At 44.0% G+C, this 23701-nt stretch overlaps 1 protein-coding gene across 3 annotated transcripts in view; it reads right to left on the bottom strand.

Annotated features, from left to right (window-relative positions):
* The window catches only part of ccdc28b (coiled-coil domain containing 28B), a 94949-nt gene extending 71959 nt beyond the window's left edge, over positions 1-22990 (bottom strand). For 2 of the 3 annotated variants that reach the window (XR_007936673.1, XM_028819083.2), the window contains exons 1-3: positions 22830-22990; positions 21857-22052; positions 21339-21508 (exon numbers count right to left, since the gene is read on the bottom strand). Coding sequence is in view for 2 of the 3 variants with exons in the window: in XM_028819083.2 (XP_028674916.1) it covers positions 21339-21508; positions 21857-22017 (331 nt within the window). In the remaining variant the exon portion in view is untranslated. The remainder of the gene's footprint in view (positions 1-21338; positions 21509-21856; positions 22053-22829) is intronic. The other variant, XM_051936351.1, reaches the window with a different exon arrangement.
* Positions 22991-23701: the final 711 nt, after the last annotated feature.

Raw genomic sequence — 23701 nt, 5'->3', positions numbered from 1 at the left:
CTCCCATTCAAAAAATATGGGAACCAGTAACTGGTGAGGATATCTGGGCATTTTTCAACTTATTGATACTACAATGATGGTACTAGTCCAAGAACAAAAGTTTGTCAACACTGTTCTTTGCAGAAATTATGACTAGGTGTAGGTTTTCATTGATTATGAAATAACTGCACTTTACCAATAATGAAGACTTTGATGAGAATACCCATCCAGAACTCACACTAATGAAAATTTGGGAGATACACCAGGCCACTGTACCAACATTTTGGAACATTTACATTATGGACCATGAGTTAGCATCAATGAAAGTCTGACGGCAGGGGCAGACCGTCATGGATACAGTACATCACATCAAAACGAGCAAGATTTGGCATAAAGTTTTATGAACTTTGTGAATCTAAAACGGAAGACATTTGGAATTTGGTTCTGCAGATGGGGAAAGGGACAATCTTTGATCATAAATATAATCAGTACAGTGTTGCTACATCATTGGTGCTGACTTTGATAGATGATCTATTGGATCAAGGTTACCATGTAACCATGGACAATTTTTATACTTCGCCAGAGTTATTTGACATCTTGCTGCAAAGAAAGATTGACACATATGGAACAGTGTGTCCCAACTGTCTTGGCATGCCTGAAGACTTTGGCACAACTAAATTACAATGAGGTGTGCTAGTAGCTTAGCAAAAGGGTAAAGTGCTTGCACTGAAATGGAAAGACAAGAAAGGTGTTTGTCTTCTTAGCACTGTACATAATGCAGCTACGGTCACTGTAAAAGCAAAAAGCAGCAAGCAGGTTATGAAGCCTTGTGCTTTACAACAGCACGATGGGCAGCATAGATCATGCAGATCAAGAATTGACTTTCTATCCCATTATGCGGTGGCAACAAAAGAAATACTACAAAAAGAAACTGTTATCTGGTGGAACAGTGCATTTGGAATGTATTCGTGTTATACAAACAAAAAGCTGGTGAAACTGTATCTCATGCAAATTTTACATGCCATCGTGTAAAACAAATCATTGCCGCACATCCACCACACTACCGCTAAAGAGACACGGTAGACCCAGGATATCACGGATCAATCCAGAATGTCTTATTGGTAGAAAAAAAAAACCCAAAGACAAAACAGAATCCAACTTGTAACTATGCAGTCTGCTGTTTAAAAACTGAAAAATCTGTAAAGAAAATCTGAAAAAGAAACACACCATTATTATCGCAACTGTTACGCTGGAGTGTGTCTTTCACCGTGCTTTAAGTTTAACCACACAAAGGACTCATTTTGAGAATATATACTGTTTTGGCATCATTAGTAGTATTATTATTACTATTACTGAACTGTTATTTTCGTTTTTGTACCTTTCATAATAATATTTTTTCATCATTAATATTATTATCTGTATCACTATTATAGTTTTGAGATTTAATAAAAATGTAAATGCAATGCTTTTTACATGCTTCTCTGAAAAAAAAATGCAACGCTAAGGAGGTTAATACACACACACACACATATATATATTATACATACACACACACTGGTGGGAATGGCCCTTCTGTGGACCGGTGGCGGTCCGTGGGGTTTCTGAGTCGGGCCATCCACAAAATTATTTAAGTCGACAGGTCCCTTCCTTGTAGCAGGCGGAGAGTCCCATCTGGGATGCCATTGTGGAGCATGGCCCAGACACAGACAGGCGGACACCGACAGTTCACCCAACACACGTTTACTATACATTCTATTTAGAATAAAGTTAACACACACAATCCCAGTACTTCCCCAAAGTCCAGGCCTTCCTTCACTCTGCCTTGCTCAGGTCCGCCTCCACTACTCTCCTCCAAGACTTCATCTTTCTCCACTCCCGACTCCAGCCATCAACTCTCTGGTGTGGCGGAAGTGCCGGCTATGTACCTGGAAACACTCCAGGTGTCCCTGGACTTCTTCCCCCCCAGCACTTCTGGGTGTGGCGGAAGCGCTGAGGGCCAGGGCTCCCTAGGCATCTGGGCGCCCCCTGGTGGTGACCACGAGGCCCCTATAAGGTTGAGCTTCCACGCTCTGTTCCCATGGTCCCCATACCATCCTGGGTGGCTCTCTTCCGGTCCATCCGGGTGTCCCGGCTGGGTACCACTCCCAGCCGCTTGCCACAATACACACATTATATTATATATACATATACATACACACACACACTGTCACACACGTGTGTTTAGGAGGCAGTCAAAAAGCCTAAAGGTGAGTGAAACATCGCGAGACGAGGGGTTGTCACGTGGTGCATACCTGAATCTCTTGATCCCCCAACAGAAAAACCAAACAAAAATAACTCCATCTATTTCTGGGTTCCAAAATGGCCACCATGACATCACGTCCGGCCACCATAGATGACTTCACTTCCGGCTCCTGAATTCAACGTAATTTCCTGCCAACCATTTCCTGTACTCATTTCCCATCTGTATTTAAACGCCATCTTGTTTCATGAACTTTGTCAAATGTTACCGATTCCAGTACTTTTGATTACACCGTTTTTCATTGCTTTATTTTGTCTGTTGGACAATATACGGGGATGGTCCCTAAAACTTTAATTTTTGTGGAGCTTCTTTTTTTCGTTATTTCCACAATTGGCATAGCCGGCAGGATAAATTTTTTTTTTTCCCCAAAGATGACAGAAAAACAGGACTTCAGTACTGTACTTTCCACGATTATGGGCGAGCTTCGTACTTTGAAGGTGCAGATGGGCGAACTCGGACACAGCTAGCCAAGTCCAAGGCTTGCGCTGCAGCCGCAGTACAGACGGAGGCCGCACTGTCATTACCGACCCAGTTACCGTACCTAACTGAGGATGATGATATCGAGACTTATTTTTTGGTTTTTGAGCGAACCACAAAGCGGAACGCATGGCCGAGGTCGAAATGGGCGTACTTACTGGCCCCCTACCTGAAGGGGATAGTGCAGAGGGCTTACTACGATTTAACCGAGGAGCAGGCCGCAGACTATGATGTTCTGAAAATGGAGATGTTCAAATGCTATGGCATCTCTCCAGAACAGCAGGCGAGAGAATGGAGGGAGTGGCAATTTGATTCCGAACGACCTTTAAGAACACAGGCGTTCGGGCCGTGGAATAAGGTGTGTCGTTGGCTAAGGCCCTATATTAACACCTCCCACAAGATGGCCGAACTCTTGGCGTGTGAGACCTTTATTCATGCCCTCCCTGAGAATATCGCCCAGCAAATCCGGAAACAAAATTTTGAAAACATGGACACCTTGATCAAGGTCGCTGAACTTCACTGGGCGGCTTGCAAATTGGGGCGATCGGAACGGTTCTCTCGCAGTACCCAACAGGCACATGGGGCAGCCCCTGAGCCCTCTCAACAAGTTCCTGAGCATGCCGTCTGTAAAAGGGACAAACAGTTCAGCCTTCCCCGCTGTTTCAAGTGTGGGGAGGTTGGTCATCTGTCCCCAAATTGCACCAATGAACCCATGGATTGCTCACTGGTTAGGGGAGAAAGGTACTGTGCCTCTGTGATTAACCCTCTGTGTCTTCCTTATACAGGTGCAGTTGTTATAAATGGCAGGAAGGTAAGGGCAATGTTCGACTCCGGGAGTAACATTTCCATTGTTACTTCCCAATTCGTTTTACTGCAACAATGGCTTAGAATAAAAACTAGCCTAAAGTGTATTCATGGGGATATCCGTTATTATAAGACTGCTAGCTGCGTGATTTCTGTAGATCATGTCATGACCAAACTAACCATGGCAGTACTACAGGATCCCCCATTCCCAGTCACATTAGGGAAAGATTGAGAAAAAATTTTCAGCGGTAAAAACGCAACTGTTCCTAAAAAGAATTTGGGCTTAATAAAGGAGAGTTCTTCTACTCCGACTGCCTCCACCCCGTGTACAACAGTCACTAGGACCCATACAGGTACTCAGTATGGGGAGTCGATGTCCCATTGTCCTCTGCGGGAACTAATACAGTTAACACCACCATTCGGGAATTTGTTCTGGGTGATCGTGTAATGGTGCTTGTTCCAACTTCCCATTCTAAATTACTGGCACATTGGCAAGGCCCATACTAAATTAAGGAAAGGAAAGGACTCGTAGTATATATCTTGTCACACACGTGTGAATAGGAGGCAGCTAAAGGGCTTGGAGAATAATGGTAACACATCTGCCCAGGGGGTGGCGGGGTGCACTAATGCTCTTTCTAAGTTCCCTGCAGACCTTTCCCGAGAAATCCCACCGGGAGCCACTGCCTCGAGTTGGAACACACCACTTCCGGTCCCGGGCCCGGGCCCAAGGACAACATCACTTCCGGCCCCGGCCCCCGAGGACGACATCACTTTCCCCAGACTTCCTATAAAGCCTCACTCCCTTCCTCTGGAATTCAGTTCTGTTTTGGACTCTGTCTTGTAAACTTTACTTGCACTCAACTTTTACTTTTTGCAGCCAGGATACAGATTATATGGGTGGCTGCCCCAAATCTTTGCCATGTCTCATGTCTCTTCTTGTCACAATATTATATATTATAATATTGCTGTATGAGAACCCTCAGTGCCAGGATGCGGTCGATGGTAGACTTCTTAGGCGTAAGACCAGACTGTTCCGGTTGCTGGTAGGTGAGCAAGTGATCACGGATCCTATTGAGGACAACCCTAGCAAGGACCTTACCCGGCACCAAGAGCAGTGTTATCCCCCTGTAGTTAATGCAATCCAGGCGATCACCTTTACCTTTCCAGATAGTGACGACAAGTCCCGTTTTTCAGTCAGTTGGGATGATGCCAGTCTCCCAAATGGAAGAAATGATTGCTTGCAATGCCAAGAGGACAGCCTTACCACCAGCCTGGAAAAGTTCAACCCAGATACCTCAGATCCCTGCAGCCTTTCCCCTCCTCAGCTGGTTCACCACCTGTGCAATCTCAGTGAGATTTGGTGGTTCACAGCTAATTGGAGGATCAGCCTCAAGAACCGTTGACCCAGAGATATCCAACATCATAGCTGGAGGATCAGCTTTAAACAACTGCTCAAAGTAGCCAGCCCAGCAGGTCACAACTGCAGTGTCATCCGTAAGGACCGTTCCATCAGCTGCCCTGAATGCGACTCTCCGAGGAACAGATTCAGATGTGCGTAATGCTTCGATTCCTCTGTAAGCAGGACGTGGGTTGCTAGACCACAGATGGTGTGTCACTTGCTCACAGATTCTTCTAACAAACACCTCTTTATCTGCCCTCAGAGCCCTCGCAGCCGTCCTTCACAGTTCCTGGTACAGACCAGAGTTGCCATTGAGCCGTGCGCTGCGACTCCTCTCGATGATATCCAGGGTGCCCTGCAAGATGAAACACCTCCTTCTGGGAACACCGGTAACACCAACACAACCTTCAGCAACCTTCAGGGTCTTGTCACAAAAGGTCTCCCCCATCACATTAGGATCAGCAGTTGTACCCAAATCTGAAAGTTCTTCACACAAACCGCGTGCAAACTCATTAGAAACAGCCTGGTCTTGGAGTCTGGCCAAGTCCAGGCTCATTTTCCTAGCAGGTGGTAACCTACTGGACCTAAGCTGGATCCTAAGAGTAGCAACAACAAGTCTATGGTCAGAATTCACAAACTGGGCACTTCTGTAGACCCTGAAGTTTTGCAAGAGCCAACAGCATCTGCCCACGAGGATGTGACCGATCTCCTTCACAGCACCACCAGTATTGGAGTACCAAGTCCAATGATGTGGTTCAGGACACTCGAACCAGGATCCAGCGATTCGCAGCCCCTGACCTTTTGCAAAGTCAAGAAACATGGAGCCACTTTCACCACGGTCACCAGACCCATGGGGACTGAGACAATCCTCATAGCCAGCCCTGTCAGTGCCAGTGGCTGCATTGAAGTCGCCTATGACCAGAGGAGTGTCACCCCGTGGGCACCCATCAACCACCGAGTAAAGCTGCGAATAAAATGTCTCCCTCGCCGAGACATCTTTCACCACGGTCGGAGCACACTGAGACCACAGGCAAGGCACCCAAGTAGTGCCGTAATCTGAGTCCCATAATATGTTCGTTGAAAGGAGTGACATCGGACACCATCGGAAGAAGCCAATCCGCTACAGCAACAGCTACTCCCCGAGTATGACAGCCATCAGACCGACCAGACCAACAGCAGAGGAAGATGATCGTCTTGCCGGAGAGACAAAACGTTCCATGTGCCCACCCGTATGGCCCGCCACAAATTGGGACCCGAGTGCTGTCGTAGAGGTAGGTGACGCCTCAGCACCACACCACTTCCGATCCCCAACAGACCTGACCCTATTGGCTCTCCAACGGTTTCGACTCTTCTGGGGATGGTGCTCCCGAGGGCTTTCCCCCATCCCCTTCATGAAGCGAGCAGCCTTCCTATGGGTGGCTGCAGCAGAGCTAAAAGAGGAGAGCAAAAAGGAGTCCTTTCTGTAGTCTCAGAGCTTTGTGAAGTTTTTTTTTTTTTTTTTTTTTTACTTACAGTGGTCGGAGTGCTAATCCTGTCACCAACCCCCATGATTTCCCTGCAAGTTGGTTTACTGCAGAGTTTCTTTGCAGCCTTTGTCGATTTTCGCAAAGCATTCGACTCAGTTAATCAAGCTGCCCTGTGGGACATCCTGAGGGTTTGCAGTATCCCCTCGAGGTTGCTGGATATCATGGCTGGCCTGTACACTGGTACTGTGAGTGCTGTGCAGAGTGGAAGCAGGACCTCAGCGTTTTTCTCAGTTGATTGTGGGGTTCATCAGGGGTGTGTTCTTGCTCCTACTCTGTTCAGTGCTTGTATGGACTGGGTGTTGGGCAAGGTCATGGGGTCCAGCGGCTGTGGGGCATCTATCGGTGAAGAAAGATTCACGGATCTTGACTATGCTGACGATGCTGTGATCTTCGCAGAGTCAATGGAGGCTCTGATTGGGGCGCTCGAGAGACTGAGAGAGGAGTCTGAGTGTCTGGGCTTGCGAGTGTCCTGGATAAAAACCAAGACCCAGGCCTTTAATGACCTTTTGGGCACAGCCATCAGCAATGTGTCTGTTTGCGGAGAGAGTGTTGACCTTGTTGAGAGGTTTACTTACCTTGGCAGTGACATTCATGTCTCTGGTGACTCTTCCTGTGAAGTCAGTAGATGGACTGGGAGAGCATGGGGGGTCATGAGGTCGCTGGAAAGGGGTGTGTGGCGCTCCTGATATCTATACAAAAGGACGAAGGTCCAAGTCTTTAGAGTCCTGGTGCTTCCTGTCTTACTATATGGTTGTGAGACATGGACGCTATCCAGTGAACTTAGACGAAGACCAGACTCCTTTGGTACCGTGTCTCTCCGGAAAATCCTTGGGTACCGTTGGTTTGACTTTGTGTCAAATGAGCAGTTGCTGATTGAGTCCCGAATGAGGCACATTACCTGCATTGTGAGGGAGCATCAGTTACGGCACTACGGCCATGTGACGCGTTTCCCTGAGGGCTCATAATATCATCATTGTTGGAGACCCAAGTGGCTGGACCAGGCCAAAGGGTCGCCCAGTAACACCTGGCTGCAGCAGATAGAGGGTCATTTCTGAAGGGTAGAACTGGACCGTTGTCTGCCTGGGGGGTTGCCAACCGGGATCCCGAGCTGTTTCGACGTGTAGTGGGTGTGGCAATGCACTGTACCAGTGCATGCTCCCCAACTTGACTTGATATATATAATATACACATACACATACACACACACACACATACATATATTGTCACACATGTGCGCATGGGAGATAGCTAAAGGGCTTGAGTAAGGGCAGTTCCGAGTCATACCGGGATGCGGGAGAGTGCACAGATTTTTTCTCCCTGCAAACCATTCACGGGAGATTCTACCTGGTCCTTGACGTCACTTCCAGGACCGAGCCTATGGAAGGAGTCCTTGCCGGCTCCGGCCCTGTGATGTCATGTCTGGGCCCGGCCCCTTTGATCTCACTTCCTGTCTTCCTTTTTAAAAGCCTCCACCTTTTCCCTATTCCCTCAGTTCTGTTTTGGACTCGGTTTTGTGCACATCAGTGCTGTATCTAATTTACGACTTTGCAGCCAGGAAACCAATTATATGGGTGGCTGCCCCGAACCTTTCTTTGACTCTGAGTCAAGTTTGTGACGATATTTATTATAATATTATATATATTACATATATATATATATATATATATATATATATACATACACACACACACACATAGTTAGGTCCATAAATATTTGGACAGAGACAACTTTTATCTAATTTTGGTTCTGTACATTGCCACAATGAATTTTAAATGAAGCAGTTGAAGTGCAGACTTTCAGCTTTAATTCATTGGGGTGAACAAAACAATTGCATAAAAATGTGAGACAACTAAAGCATTTTTTTAACACAATCCCTTCATTTCAGGGGCTCAAACGTAATTGGACAAATTAAATAACTTGAAATAAAATGTTCATTTCTAATGCTTGGTTGAAAACCCTTTGCTGGCAATGACAGCCTGAAGTCTTGAACTCATGGACATCACCAGATGCTGGGTTTCCTCCTTTTTAATGCTCTGCCAGGCCTTTTCTGCAGCGGCTTTCAGTTGCTGTTTGTTTGTGGGCCTTTCTGTCCGAAGTTTAGTCTTCAACAAGTGAAATGCATGCTCAATTGGGTTAAGATCAGGTGACTGACTTGGCCATTCAAGAAATTTTCCACTTCTTTGCTTTAATAAACTCCTGGGTTGCTTTGGCTGTATGTTTTGGGTCATTGTCCTTCTGTATCATGAAACGCCGCCCAATCAATTTGACTGCATTTAGCTGGATTTGAGCAGACAGTATGTCTCTGAACACCTCATAATTCATTCGGCTGCTTCTGTCCTGTGTCACATCATCAATAAACACTAGTGTTCCAGTGCCACTGGCAGCCATGCATGCCCAAGCCATCACACTGCCTCCACCGTGTTTTACAAATGATGTGGTATGCTTTGGATAATGAGCTGTTCCACGCCTTCTCCATACTTTTCTCTTGCCATCATTCTGGTAGAGGTTGATCTTGGTTTCATCTGTCCAAAGAATGTTTTTCCAGAACTGTGCTGGCTATTTTAGATGTTCTTTGGGCAAAGTCCAATCTAGCCTTCCTATTCTTGAGGCTTATGAGTGGCTTGCACCTTGCAGTGCACCCTCTGTATTTACTTTCATGCAGTATTCTCTTTATGGTAGACTTGGATATCAATACGCCTACCCCCTGGAGAGTGTTGTTCACTTGGTTGGCTGTTGTAAAGGGGTTTCTCTTCACCATGGAAATGATTCTGTGATCATCCACCACTGTTGTCTTCCGTGGACGTCCAGGTCTTTTTGCGTTGCGGAGTTCACCAGTGCTTGCTTTCTTTCTCAGGATGTACCTAACTGTAGATTTTGCCACTCGTAATATTGTAGCAATTTCTCAGATGGGTTTTTTCTGTTTTTGCAGCTTAAGGATGGCTTATTTCACCTGCATGGAGAGCTCCTTTGACCGCATGTTGTCTGTTCACAGCAAAATCTTCCACATGCAAGCACCACACCTCAAATCAACTCCAGGCCTTTTATCTGCTTAATTGATAATGACATAACAACGGACTTGCCCACACCTGCCCATGAAATAGCCTTTGGGTCAATTGTCCAATTACTTTTGAGCCGCTGAAATGAAGGGATTGTGTTAAAAAATGCTTTAGTTGCCTCACATTTTTATGCAATCGTTTTGTTCACCCCACTGAATTAAAGCTGAAAGTCTGCACTTCAACTGCATCTGTGTTGTTTCATTTAAAATTCATTGTGGTAATGTACAGAACCAAAATTAGAAAAAAGTTGTGTATATATATATATATATTGTGGTACCCAGCCAGGACGCCCAGGAGGACCTGGGTTGCTTTGGGGGCCACGGGTACAGAGCTTGGAAGCTCTACCCTGTAGGGGCCCGTGGTCACCGCCAGGGGGCGCCCCAATGCCTTGGGGACCCTGGACCCCAGCGCTTCCGCCATACCCAGAAGTGCTGGGGGGAAGAAAAGAGAGGGCACCCGGAGTGCTTCCGGGGTGCGCAGCTGGTACTTCCGCCACACTGGGGAGTGCCGGTGGAAGATTGCCAGAAAGCACCTGGAGCACATCCGGGTGTGTATAAAAGGAGCCACCTCCGTTAAGATGGAGACAAGAGTCGGGTGGAAGTAGGATGATGTCGGAGGAGGACAAGGAGGCGGCCTGAAGAGAAAGGCATTGTGTTGTGTGGCCAGGACTTTGGGGACTGTGGGGTTTGTGAGCACTGTAAAAATGGAAAATAAACGTGTGTTGGGTGACATGAACGTGTCTGCCTGTCTGTGTCCGGCCAACCTCCACAATATATATATTTTAGCAGTTGGAGATCCACAAAGGGAGAAAAATGAATCACGTATCATAAAGTAGTTTTTATTCCTGAGCTTTCAACCCCTGCCAGGGGTCTTCATCAGAGGATAATGCTTAGACTTACAAGAATCAAAGGCAATATAAGGCTCCTGGTAGGGGCTGAAAGCTCAGGAATAAAAACTACTTTATGATACACGATTCATTTTTCTCCCTTTGTGGATCTCCAGCTGCTAATATGCATACCATATCACAGACCTTCACTTCCACTTCCATATATACACATATATATATATATATATATATTGTAATAAGCCACTATATTGCGCCCGACCGGCACAGACTGACACAGAGAAACGTGTAAAATCAACAAGACTTTATTTTTCTCTTCAGCCGTGGAGCACGCCTTCCCCGTGTCCCACAGGCCCAACACAGTCCCAAAGCAGTTCAACACAACCAAACCAATCCTTCCTCTGGCACCACCACTCCTCTCAGGCAACCTCATCATCTTCCTCCCGATTCTGGCTCCTGAGTGGTGAATGCTGGCCCTTTTTATAGCCCACCCGGAAGTGCTCCAGGTGCTTGATCACCTGTGGCTAATTGCACTTCCAGGCAGGGCTGTAGAGGTGTCCATAAAGACTTGGCGGCTTCTCAGCACACTTCCCACACTCCGCCCAGGGCCTTGCAGGAGACGAAGGAGGGACTCGAGAAGAAGCACGGCGGCCCGTGCAGAGCTATTGTCGCATGGCTTCGAGGATGCAGAGCATCATCCTACTACCTGCTGGACACAGCGGTACAGGTCAGTGAGGCCTGTGCCGTAGAGGAAAGGTGGCGGAGCGCAACGGCTGCAGTGATGATTAGTACTGCTTGCCAGGCCACCCCGCCCACTACATGAGAAGCTGCCACGATGACCGACAGCTTGGCAGGGGAGTGTGTGGGGAGGCAGCTAGTAGATGTCGGCTGCCAAACAACTTCGCCTCGACAGCCGGCACCGGTCTCGCGGCTGTCTAAAGGGGTGCAGACGGTGAGGGGTCCATCTTCTTCCCATAGAGGGTCCCAGACCGTTGGTGCACCCCAGAGAAAGAGGAGGACCTGGGAAAAGAAACGGGATTCTCCTGACAGTACGCAGCGCAAGCCCGTCAGCGTGAGGGCACGGGAGGGCTACGCTGTCGAGGGGTGGAAACACTGTGACCCCTCAGCTGAGTGGGTGAAGGGGCAGGGGTTTCCTGCCTGCTTCCGCTCCCACAAGGGTCGAGCCGAAGGGAGTCAAGTGTGCTACAACTGCGGCCGCTGTGGCCACATCTGGCAGTGTTGTCCTGAGAGAACGTACGTGTGGCAGAGATGTTGGGGCAATACCCACTAGACCTTTTGCTTTTGTATCCACAGGGCGGAGCCAGAGTGCTAAGGACACTGACTCCGTGTCCTGGAGAGGACCGGCCCTCACGGGGCAGGCCGATGAGCCCCACGAGCCTCATCTGAGAGAGGGGCAGTGTGACGCCCCTGGTGCATATGTTCCGGGGGAGCAACCATGGGCAACTCAATACCTACCCCAGGATGCTTGGTGGCAGCCTCCCGGGCCAACGGTGATTCCCCATCCTCCCACAGGACTCCATGGGAGATGGAGTCCTCCACAGCCTGGTTGGGAGCTGGGGTGGCCGCTAGGGGGTGCTGTCTGGATTCAACAGCCTGGCTGGACGAGTCTTCAGCCCCATCTGGAAGTGGAATTGGGACCAGGGTCAAGCACCTGGAACACTTCCGGGTGAGCTATAAAAGGGGCCAGTCACCACCACTCCACAGCCAGAATTGGGAGGAAGAGGACGACGTTGCCTGGGAGGAGTGGTGGTGCCAGAGAAAGACTGTTTTGTTGGTCAGTGTTCAGTGCTTTTGGGACTGTGTTGGGCCTGTGGGACACGGGGAAGACATGCCCCACGGCCGAAGTGAAAATAAAACTCTCTGTGATTTTACACGTTCCTCTGTGTCAGTCTGTGCCGGGTCGGGCGCTATATAGTGCCTTATTACAAATATATATTATATACTAGCTACCCGCGGCGTAGCATACGCTGCATAATTATGTATTGATGGGTGAACACTTCCTGAACGACACAGTTGTCCAAATGGCGTGGGTTTGTGGATACCACTGTGAGTGAATGAAAAGATAGACCTCTGGAGAGAGCAACATACAATTGTCTGTGACTGAAAGCGGGATCGTCTGTACAAAGAAGGCATGCTGGTGAAAGTTACTTCGTCGGTAAGTGTCAGTACTTGTAGATTAAGGTGTAGCGAATCTTTGTTGTTGACGCTTAATATAGCTTGCGTACGGAGATGTTCCGGAGTCACAGTTGAGAAACACTTTTTTAGTGTCATTTAAGCACAGGGAAAAAAAATGAACATGTGAAACATCCGTAATGTAATAAGCCACCAAGAAAAGTAACATTGCAACAATGCTATCTACAACCCGATCGCTGTAAACAGAAGTGAAAACAAAATTGAGCCTGGTGCATTCTTTAACTGCCTTGTGGCGCAGTGGTAGTGCTGCTGCTTTGCAGTGAGGAGATTGTGGGTTCGGTTCCCAGTTCCTCCCTGTGTGCATAGCGCTTTGATTTCTGAGAACACCACTATATCAATGTAATGAAGTATTATTATTCTTATGCGTCCAGCCCTCCCTCTCTGTTGCGTGCGCCTGTATGTGTGGGTGTGTGTCGCTCGCTCGCTGCATGTGTTCCTGCAGGCATACGTCCCATAATTATTTATTGATGGCTGAACACTTCTGGAAAGACATAGTAGTCTAAAAGGGGTGGGTTTCAGGATACAACAGTAAGTGAATGAAAAGATGGAACTCTAGAGAGCAACATACAATTATTGTCCGTGACTGAAAACTTGTTTTGGCAGATACATGCATATGGTGTTGAAAGTTTGGTCCTGTGCCATATTAATTGTCATCGCAAAGGCCAATCTAACAGGAAATTGTCTTCGTGTAAAAGTAAAAGGCAAATTATCCGTGACAAACAAACTGTTTTACACGCTGCATACCAACCCGCGGCGTAGCATATGGCGCATAATCACGCCGCTTTTTTAATGTTTTTTAAGCAGCGGGACAAAATTGAACATTTGCAAAATCCGTAATGTAATAAACCACCAAGAAAAGTAATATTGCAACAATGCATGCTACAAACCAACATACAATCATAAAGTTCCGCACTTACTGGGTATTCCTCGTTCGTGGGGAACAATTGCAAGCCCCGGTGCCCATTACGAATGGGGTTCAACGGCTTACCCACGCCTGTCGGCGCCGGGTAGACACACGTTGATCCATTCAGTGTAGCGCGCGTGCAGTACTGGCCATCACATACCTGTTAATGCTCAATCTCACGTGGCTGAAAGCCACTTGTCCCTCTAAGAAGTTGGACGCCTACTGCTTGGCGATCGCATAACTATTAAGCAGGAGGGAGTCTCATTCGTTTTCGGAATTAACCAGACTAATCGCTCCACCAACTAAGTACGGCCATGCAACACCACGCACAGAATCGAGAAAGAGCTATCAATCTGTCAATCCTCTCCGTGTCCGGGCAGGGTGAGGTTTCCCGTGTTGGGTCAAATTAAGCAAGATTTGTGTGTGCCGAGTTATTGCGTCCGGGCACATGAGCAGGCACTGTGAATGCCTTGAGAACGTGGGTGGACGCGTGCCGGGGAATAATGAGTATCTATATATCTTCTTAGATATAGACAGCGTCTGATAGTTGTGATGGTTTTACACTCCAGTACATTGCGGTGAACGCTGGTAACAGTCAGGTGGGCAGGCGTATTAGAGTTGGTGCTCTTAGAGTTGGTGGGCGTGTCTCTCTAGCGGTTCGAGTTCTTGGGCGGTGCTCTGTCGTTTGTATCCCACGGTCGGACGACTTGGTGGATTATATATGGAAATGCAGCTGAAACCGAAAAGAATAATGAAAAGTCAACGTGGCTCAGTGGTGCATGTGTACTGTAGCAGAGACGAAAGTGAGTTGTTCCGTCCGGGCACATGAGCAGGCACCATGTATGCCTTGAGAGTGTGGTTAGATGCGTGCTCGAGTTGGTGGGCGTGAGTTGGTGGGCTGGGCTTTGTGAGTTGACTGCTTTCAAAGCGCTGTGTGCTTTCATGGATGTGTTCCTTGCAATGGCGGTGGCTTAGTGAATTATATATATCGATACACAGCCTTTTCTTAGATGGTCTTGCCACGTCCACCCTCGTTCTCGAAGCATACACACCGTCTGGTCATGGGTGGGGAAATGTCTTCCGTGTTCCTGCAGGACCATCTAAGAAGACGCATGTTTATCGCACATGTGAATTGCTGTATGTAGCGTGTTAAACAGTTTGCGATGGTGCACGCGGTCGTGCGTCGTAACCAAAAAGTCAACGTGGCTCAGAGGTCCATCTGTACTCTAGCACAGACGAACATAAATGACGACGTTTTTTCCGAGTCATCGCGTCCAAGTTGGTGGGTGTGGCTCTGCGAGTTGTCGTCGTATCCAATGGTCTTAGAGTTGGTGGGCGTGTCTCCATCCTGCGTGCGCCATAGGTGTCTTACTTGTCAGCGGCTTAGTGAATCCATGCCCCTTCCTGCGTACTTTCATGGGCGTCTTGCTTATCCTGCATGCTTTCATGGGTGTCTTGCTTGCTCTGGCGTGGCGGCTTAGTGAATTTATATATATATATATATATATATATATATATACACACACACACACATACACACACACACTAGTGCTGGGTGGTTTACCGGTTCATACCAAAAACCGTTTTTTTATTCTTGTTATGATATGGATTCTTCTTATATCGCAACACCGGTTTAAATAGCCTAACAATGTTCAGAAGTGGCACAACGGGAGACTGTTTAAGGGGGGGACCTTTTTTCACTGCTGCACCGCTAAACATGTATGCAATGGAGTACATGCGTTAGTGGAGGTATTGAACGGTGAAAATGGATAGACATTCTGAAACTGAAACTGTAGCAGATGATAAAGTTGAACATGATGACACAGAAGAACTTTTGCCGAAGAAAGGAGCCGTGTCTGTTGTATGGAGATACTTTGGTTTTAAAAGGTCGGATGTGGACCATTATGTTCAAATGTGTGAATACTGTTTCTATACTATTGGATAATACTGCAAGCCAAGTTGTATTTGTTTCATTTTTTTCAGTACTATGTAGTGTACCTGGGTACTGTGTAATAGTGTGATGACATGTTGAATTTAATCCCAACATTTCCGCTTTAACCTCAATGCTTATGATGATGTTGACTTTATTCTCGACATTTCTACTTTATTCTTGCCGTTTATGTCGAGATTAAAGTCGACATGTTGACTTTATTCTCATAATTTGTCATTAAAGTTGAACATCATAAACTAAACTTCATCTTAAAATGAATATTAAATTTACTAGATTTTCTCAAACCCCATCATAAGTTATAAGTTTCAGACCAGAAAGCAGGAGACAGAGCTGGAGGTAGCAGAGTTAAAGATGCTAAGATTTGCATTGGGTGTGAGAAGGATGGATAGGATTAGAAATGAGTACATTAGAGGGTCAGCTCAAGTTGGACGGTTGGGAGACAAAGTCAGAGAGGCGAGATTGCGTTGGTTTGGACATGTGCAGAGGAGACATGCTGAGTATTTTGGGAGAAGGATGCTAAGGATAGACCTGCCAGGCAAGAGAAAAAGAGGAAGGCCTAAGAGAAGGTTTATGGATGTGGTGAGAGAGGAAATTCAGGTGATGGGTGTAACAGAACAAGATGCAGAGGACAGAAAGATATGGAAGAAGATGATCCGCTGTGGCAACCCCTAACAGGAGCAGCCAAAAGAAGAATTGTTTGAAAAAAAAAAAAAAAAAGTTTATACATGCATGTTCAAGAGTGTGCCACGGCCTCATTTTGGCTACTGGGGTGAAAATATGCAGCATTAGAAGCTGAACAGTTAAATAACATTTCTTGTTGTTGAATACAGTAAATATTATTTGGTAAATGTAACACACACTAGAAGGGTGGACTTAGTTCTCATGTTTGTCTAAGGATGCAATCTAGTGCTACACTTGCTATTATTTTGCAGTAAGAGGTAGGTTCAGTTTCTAAGTTACAGTATATTAGTGAAATGATAGGGTAAGTTGATACTGAGTGCCATGAGTGGGATTGCATACTTTAACACAGCATTACATAAGAATTTAGTTGACAAGGAAATAAAAACAGAAAGATTGTGTAGGGGAAATAAACTGAAAAATCTGTAAACAGACAAAATGAGACTAATATACTCTATGTGTAATAATTAAAATTATCAGGACAAATTAGGACATTAATTGGCAATCCTAGCATTAGAAAATTTTTTGAACATAAATGAAAGACTTCATATTGTGTGATTCTAAATGTCTATTACCAATTAACTTCAAAACAGAGATACAATGGTCCAGTGCTAAATCCAGAGATGCTTCCTGCCCCATGCTAAGTGCTCCCTACAGCTCAAAACAGGATAAATAGATGACTGTATATACTCGTGCTTAAGTTCTCCCGCGGATAAGTCGGGACTTGAATTTACTGTATAATTTCTGCTATTTTATAATGGCAGTCATATAAGTCGAATGCAGAAAATTCACGCTATTGGTGCAAGAGATTATGATATGCTAATGCCCACCTGAGAGAGTAACCACGAAGCACACTGCCTTTTTTTTCTATGTATTGTGCCTATGTGACCACACGTTGATACCCAAACTATTCTGAAGTGAAGTTTGCACTGTTTTGTGTTTTTTGTATTTCACACCCTTATACACCTTTATCATAAGAGCATCCATTATCTACGATGGAGCATTCAATAAGAAGAAAATATGAAGCTGGTTTTAAATTAAAAGTCATTGAAGTGGTGAAGGAAACTGGTAACTGCACTGCTGCAACAAAACTCAATGTGTCTGAGAAACTGGTGTGAGATTGGAGAAGCCAAGAAGATGTATTAAAAAAAAAAAAAAAATTAAGTGTCACATATTTGAATGTGCGTATAAGTTGGGGTCCGATTTTATGATCGATTTTTCGGGTTTCAAGATCCAACGTATACACGACTATATACGATAGGCAACAGAAACATAATGACAGTATGTACCTAGAAGTTTTCTCTTTAATAAAACATGTTATGATATAGCCACACATTCAGTGCTGCTTTGTCTTTTTGTAACATGGAGAGAAAAACTGTGCATAGTACTTCAGATGGTGCATCATAAGTATATATATATATATACAGTGGTGTGAAAAACTATTTGCCCCCTTCCTGATTTCTTATTCTTTTGCATGTTTGTCACACAAAATGTTTCTGATCATCAAACACATTTAACCATTAGTCAAATATAACACAAGTAAACACAAAATGCAGTTTGTAAATGGTGGTTTTTATTATTTAGGGAGAAAAAAAAAATCCAAACCTACATGGCCCTGTGTGAAAAAGTAATTGCCCCCTGAACCTAATAACTGGTTGGGCCACCCTTAGCAGCAATAACTGCAATCAAGCGTTTGCAATAACTTGCAATGAGTCTTTTACAGTGCTCTGGAGGAATTTTGGCCCACTCATCTTTGCAAAATTGTTGTAATTCAGCTTTATTTGAGGGTTTTCTAGCATGAATCGCCTTTTTAAGGTCATGCCATAGCATCTCAATTGGATTCAGGTCAGGACTTTGACTAGGCCACTCCAAAGTCTTCATTTTGTTTTTCTTCAGCCATTCAGAGGTGGATTTGCTGGTGTGTTTTGGGTCATTGTCCTGTTGCAGCACCCAAGATCGCTTCAGCTTGAGTTGACGAACAGATGGCCGGACATTCTCCTTCAGGATTTTTTGGTAGACAGTAGAATTCATGGTTCCATCTATCACAGCAAGCCTTCCAGGTCCTGAAGCAGCAAAACAACCCCAGACCATCACACTACCACCACCATATTTTACTGTTGGTATGATGTTCTTTTTTCTGAAATGCTGTGTTCCTTTTACGCCAGATGTAACGGGACATTTGCCTTCCAAAAAGTTCAACTTTTGTCTCATCAGTCCACAAGGTATTTTTCCAAAAGTCTTGGCAATCATTGAGATGTTTCTTAGCAAAATTGAGACGAGCCCTAATGTTCTTTTTGCTTAACAGTGGTTTGCGTCTTGGACATCTGCCATGCAGGCCGTTTTTGCCCAGTCTCTTTCTTATGGTGGAGTCGTGAACACTGACCTTAATTGAGGCAAGTGAGGCCTGCAGTTCTTTAGACGTTGTCCTGGGGTCTTTTGTGACCTCTCGGATGAGTCGTCTCTGCGCTCTCGGGGTAATTTTGGTCGGTCGGCCACTCCTGGGAAGGTTCACCACTGTTCCATGTTTTTGCCATTTGTGGATAATGGCTCTCACTGTGGTTCGCTGGAGTCCCAAAGCTTTAGAAATGGCTTTATAACCTTTACCAGACTGATAGATCTCAATTACTTCTGTTCTCATTTGTTCCTGAATTTCTTTGGATCTTGGCATGATGTCTAGCTTTTGAGGTGCTTTTGGTCTACTTCTCTGTGTCAGGCAGCTCCTATTTAAGTGATTTCTTGATTGAAACAGGTGTGGCAGTAATCAGGCCTGGGGGTGGCTACGGAAATTGAACTCAGGTGTGATACACCACAGTTAGGTTATTTTTTAACAAGGGGGCAATTACTTTTTCACACAGGGCCATGTAGGTTTGGATTTTTTTTCTCCCTAAATAATAAAAACCATCATTTAAAAACTGCATTTTGTGTTTACTTGTGTTATATTTGACTAATGGTTAAATGTGTTTGATGATCAGAAACATTTTGTGTGACAAACATGCAAAAGAATAAGAAATCAGGAAGGGGGCAAATAGTTTTTCACACCACTGTATATATATATATATATATATATATATATAAAAGAAAAGCTTTTTTGACTATATATTGTGCTCTATAACCTAAAAACTACATTAGCATTTTAATGGCTTCTATATTCCACCTAGATGTAGAAAGTGAACAGTCTGCTATTGCTTTTAGGTTATTCTCATAAAGTGTTCTTTTAAGCTTCAAAGCTCTAACTGTGTCTTTAAATCTGCTTTTAACATCCAATGTGTAACAGTTTTTTCTTCATCTCTTTAAAATATTTTTACAGTAAGCTCCGGCATAACCAGATGCAGAAAAGCCTTATGTTGTTTATTAAAGAAGACCAAGTGTGTTACCTTTACATATTTTATTATGAACATGAAATTCTGTAGGCTTATTGTTTACTGACTCTAAAAATGCTAAAATAAATAAAACTCCCTTAAAATAATACTTTTTTAACTTATAAAATATGAGGGCAATCCCAAAAGTAAGGTCTCCAAAGCGGTGGGGACGTAGAGAAACTGTTCGTACGGCTGTTGGCCACACTGTTGTGATTGGTGCTTCCTCCACTCCCAAACAACCATGTGCGGCTTCGCTGGGATGCTCAATCTTGGCTTGGCAGCCCTTGAAAATGGAGCTCCCGTTGAACGCTACTGCCAAGTGTGAAGTTCGCGCAGGAGACCGTCAATTTCCGACGAGACAGTCGCGAAGGTTGAGGAAAACATGCGTAAAGATTGGCGGTTGGAACTTCATCACCCACCCACCCACCCTATAGTCCGGACTTGGCACCCAGTGATTACCACCTGTTCCCTAAGTTGAAAGAACATTTGTCCGGAAGGCGATTCTGCTCCGACAAAGAGGTGAAAGATGAGGTTCAATGCTTCCTGAAGGACATGGCGGCGAGCTGGTATGACATGGGCAGCGTTTACAAAAATGCATCAATCGACATGGAGATTATGTAGAAAAATAAATAAGTCTTTAACCTTTAAAATGATGTAAACATTATAGAAAATAAACGGTTGTTTGTATTTCTAAAAAAATAGAAGACCTTACTTTTGGGATTACCCTTGTATGTAGATAAAATATGTATCCACAATACAAGTAGCATTAAAGAAAATAAAATGCTTGTTACAATTACAAGCTGTCATATTTCTTTGGTAATGTACTTATTTGAAAGCTTACTTTAAAATAATAGTTTTCAACATTTGCTTTCAACATTAATTTATATTGGCACCTGAACACTGTTTAAATGTAAATTTCTCAGCTCTCATCATTAACTGCACTACAGCTTTTTTGCTGTAAGAATATACATTTATTATATTTATTCAGATTTTGTTTTTTTTTTCCCCCAGTGTACCAGCTAGACATTCCGAATTCTTCAGGTGTAATTATAAATTTTTAATTATAAATTATGCGTTTTACCAAAACTTAAAATGCATGAAACACAAAAAATAATTAACACAGTACAATCCTTTAAAAAAGCCACAAATCTATCAAATAAAATATTTATCAAGAGTTTCCAAGTCTAACATACTTAACAAGTTTACAAGTAAAAGAGACACATTTAGTTGTTAAGCTAATAAGACTATTGTTTACTAAGCAGCAATTTCAAATTCTGCTTTATCTTTTTTATTGTAATTGAAAATACTAGCTGCTGTACTTAACACAAGCTCACTTAACATCCAAACTCAGACAAGCTGTTTCTGTTTTAATTAAAGCACAAATTAAAAGGGTCTGAATTCCTTAAAGTAGCTTTTCTTGCTATTTGCCTAATTGCACAAGACGATTCCTTCTATTTCTTTTTCTCAAATTATTACTCCATTTTCTTTAATGTAAAGGTTAATGTACCAGTCTTCAATCTCTCTGGTACAGTCTGCCTTACTGTTTATAGTTTGCAGCAAAATAACATGGGCTTGCCATAACTGCCATAATACCTCACAAAAAGAAGCACTACAACTAAATTACCATAAAGCTTAGCAAGCAGACGCTGATAAAATCAGTTTTGTTATCAGCCAATTTACTGATCACCAACTGAGTGTTTAGTATTGACAATCATCTAATTCAGATAGGCAGTCAATTGACTGGAGTATCCCTACAAAATGTTGCTTAATAATACAATGTTCAGTTGTTGCAGAGAAAAAAACTTTGGAACCATATTTTCCTCCCAATGCCTATACCAGCATTCTTACCAAAGGCTTGGAGCTTGCCAGAGTGGAAGTCATTGAGCAGGCTAAGTAACCCTCCCTCCATTTCCCGTACATCAGACACATCTGTCAGGAAAGAATGCTGCAGTGGTGACGATTGTAGTGGCTTAACTGGCTCAGATGGATGAAGGACTTTTATCTTTTCTCTGTGCAGTCTGCAAAAGAGTTTTCCCCCCAACAACTAGTTAATTTGATTGAACACAACATAACATGATCAGCCAAGATAGTCACATAAAACTAATTTGCAATTCAGCTTCCTGTTTGCTTCCATATCAGAAGGTTCAATTTCTATATAAATATAATTTGCTGAACTGAGTTTCACTGTCAGTCAACAAGATGTTAGGCTTATAATTAAGTCCTCTTCTAGTATATGAACTCTAATCACTGCACCACCATGCTAAAAATAATATAATTGCAATAGTTAATTCTGGAGAGATGATTCATTAGGAACATAAATTTTGTTCTTGATTCCTTGCTTACAACAGCTCTTTTTTCGCACTGACCTTTTAAACTTGTTTCTTTGCTTTGGTGAGGGTGGCTGTGGGAGCCCCAAAGAGAAAATGGCACTCTTGCTAGCAGGCACAGACAGCTTGCGTGGGTTGAAAGGTGGAGGAGGCTGGGCCAAGGAAACCTTTGGGCTCCGTTTCTTCTTCTTATCTTCCATTGGTTAAAGCCTAGCCAGTCAAACAAAGGCTGACACTAAAAGCATTAAGAGAAAAAAAAATATTAAATGAGACAAACTGCAGACTCAAGAAAGAATAAAGCTGCAAAAGCAATTGGACATCAATACTTTTCTTAGCACAGTGTTTTTAGAAGTTTCGCTCATATTTTGAACTAGGAAATCCTATTGATTTAATTTTCAGTGTTGAATGACAAACTTATCACAAAGCACTTTAAAATTAGGAAAAATATTCCCAAGGAAAAGGTAATCATTAATAAAGTGTTATATAAAGCATCCTTTGAAAGACCTTTTAAATAATAAATTATTGGGAAATCAATTAAATTCACCCCCCAAATACAAATATGACTGGTTACAAGGGAAATCAAGTTACATTGTCAATTCCTAATAATAATGAAAACATTTAAGTTGATATTTTAAATTTCGTTATGAAATCCAAAATAGTGTAGAAAATTTTAATGGAGTAAAACAATATATAGAAATCCACGAACGAAAACAAAGATAAGCAGACACTCAAATGAAAATGTAATATGGCAGTCATATATAGGTGCATGTTAAAAGCCTCCGCAGCTGGAAAAAATCAGAATAACCTGTACACCAGGCCAGGACAAGTCTGCAATTCTCTAAACAGTCATTCTTTATTTGGAAAGGTTACACTTCGGTCGAATACAAACCCAGCTGGCACCAATTGTACACATTCACCAGTCGCATTTGCCTCCAGCGAAGTACGTCTTATAAAAGGTATTGACGCATTCACAAACAAATCCTCGACTTTTATTTCATTACACGTTGCTTACCTTGCTGTAAGTTTAACAGTCCAGTACTGTTTATAGGTATTTGCCGATCTTCACGTTATCAACAGCCAGAAAACTGTGCTCAAACAGCAGCAGGAACAGGAGACTGCAGCATAAAGGTTTTGACGACGATACGTCAACCACAAGGCGCGGGGTAGCGGGAGGAGGGGAATAGCGCCAGCGTTTTAAAGAGACAGCCGGGATAACCCTAGGAAAAAAAATGAAATGCACGCCGCCTCGGGTGCATAAACATTTAAGTACAGGTGCAATGTTTGTGAAAGTATATGTTTTTATGCAGCCTTGAATTCATTTTGAAATTGTATCTGATTTTATAGTGAAACCTACTACACTATGTGTCCTTCAGATACACTTCCATTTAGTTTGTTGACCGAGCTTTTAGTTACAGGACTCGGAAGCTGTCCAATGGTCGGCTTGCTACTTTTAAGAGATGCCCCTTAAGTCTCAGCTTTTAAATCCAGGCTGAAGACTCACTACTCCAGTTTAGCATATTCTGAATAGAACTGCTGATTAGTTGTTCATACTGCATCTCTGTTGATAGTCATTAGTACTAAAACATATAAGTAATACGATATTTATAAATTGTTATGAACTCTCCCCTGGGCTGTTTCTCACCAGGTATCCTCATGTGGCACTTGGTGCCACTGCTCTGCTGCCAAGTTGTTTGCCTGGCATGGAAAAGTCATCTCACAGAAACGAGTACAGGAATCATGGGGCAGAAGGGTCCTTTCATCAGACTGGCTAGCCAAGCAGTGACACAGCTGTAGAATGGCCAGTAGAGGGGAGGTGGCTAGTTGGTTGAGGTCACCAGGACTCTGACTGTGTCTGGCTTGTCTGATTTCTTTTCTACAATCTGC

The sequence above is a fragment of the Erpetoichthys calabaricus genome, chromosome 14 (assembly GCF_900747795.2).
Source record: "Erpetoichthys calabaricus chromosome 14, fErpCal1.3, whole genome shotgun sequence".
NCBI lineage: Eukaryota > Metazoa > Chordata > Cladistia > Polypteriformes > Polypteridae > Erpetoichthys > Erpetoichthys calabaricus.
This window is presented reverse-complemented; position numbering and strand designations above follow the sequence as displayed.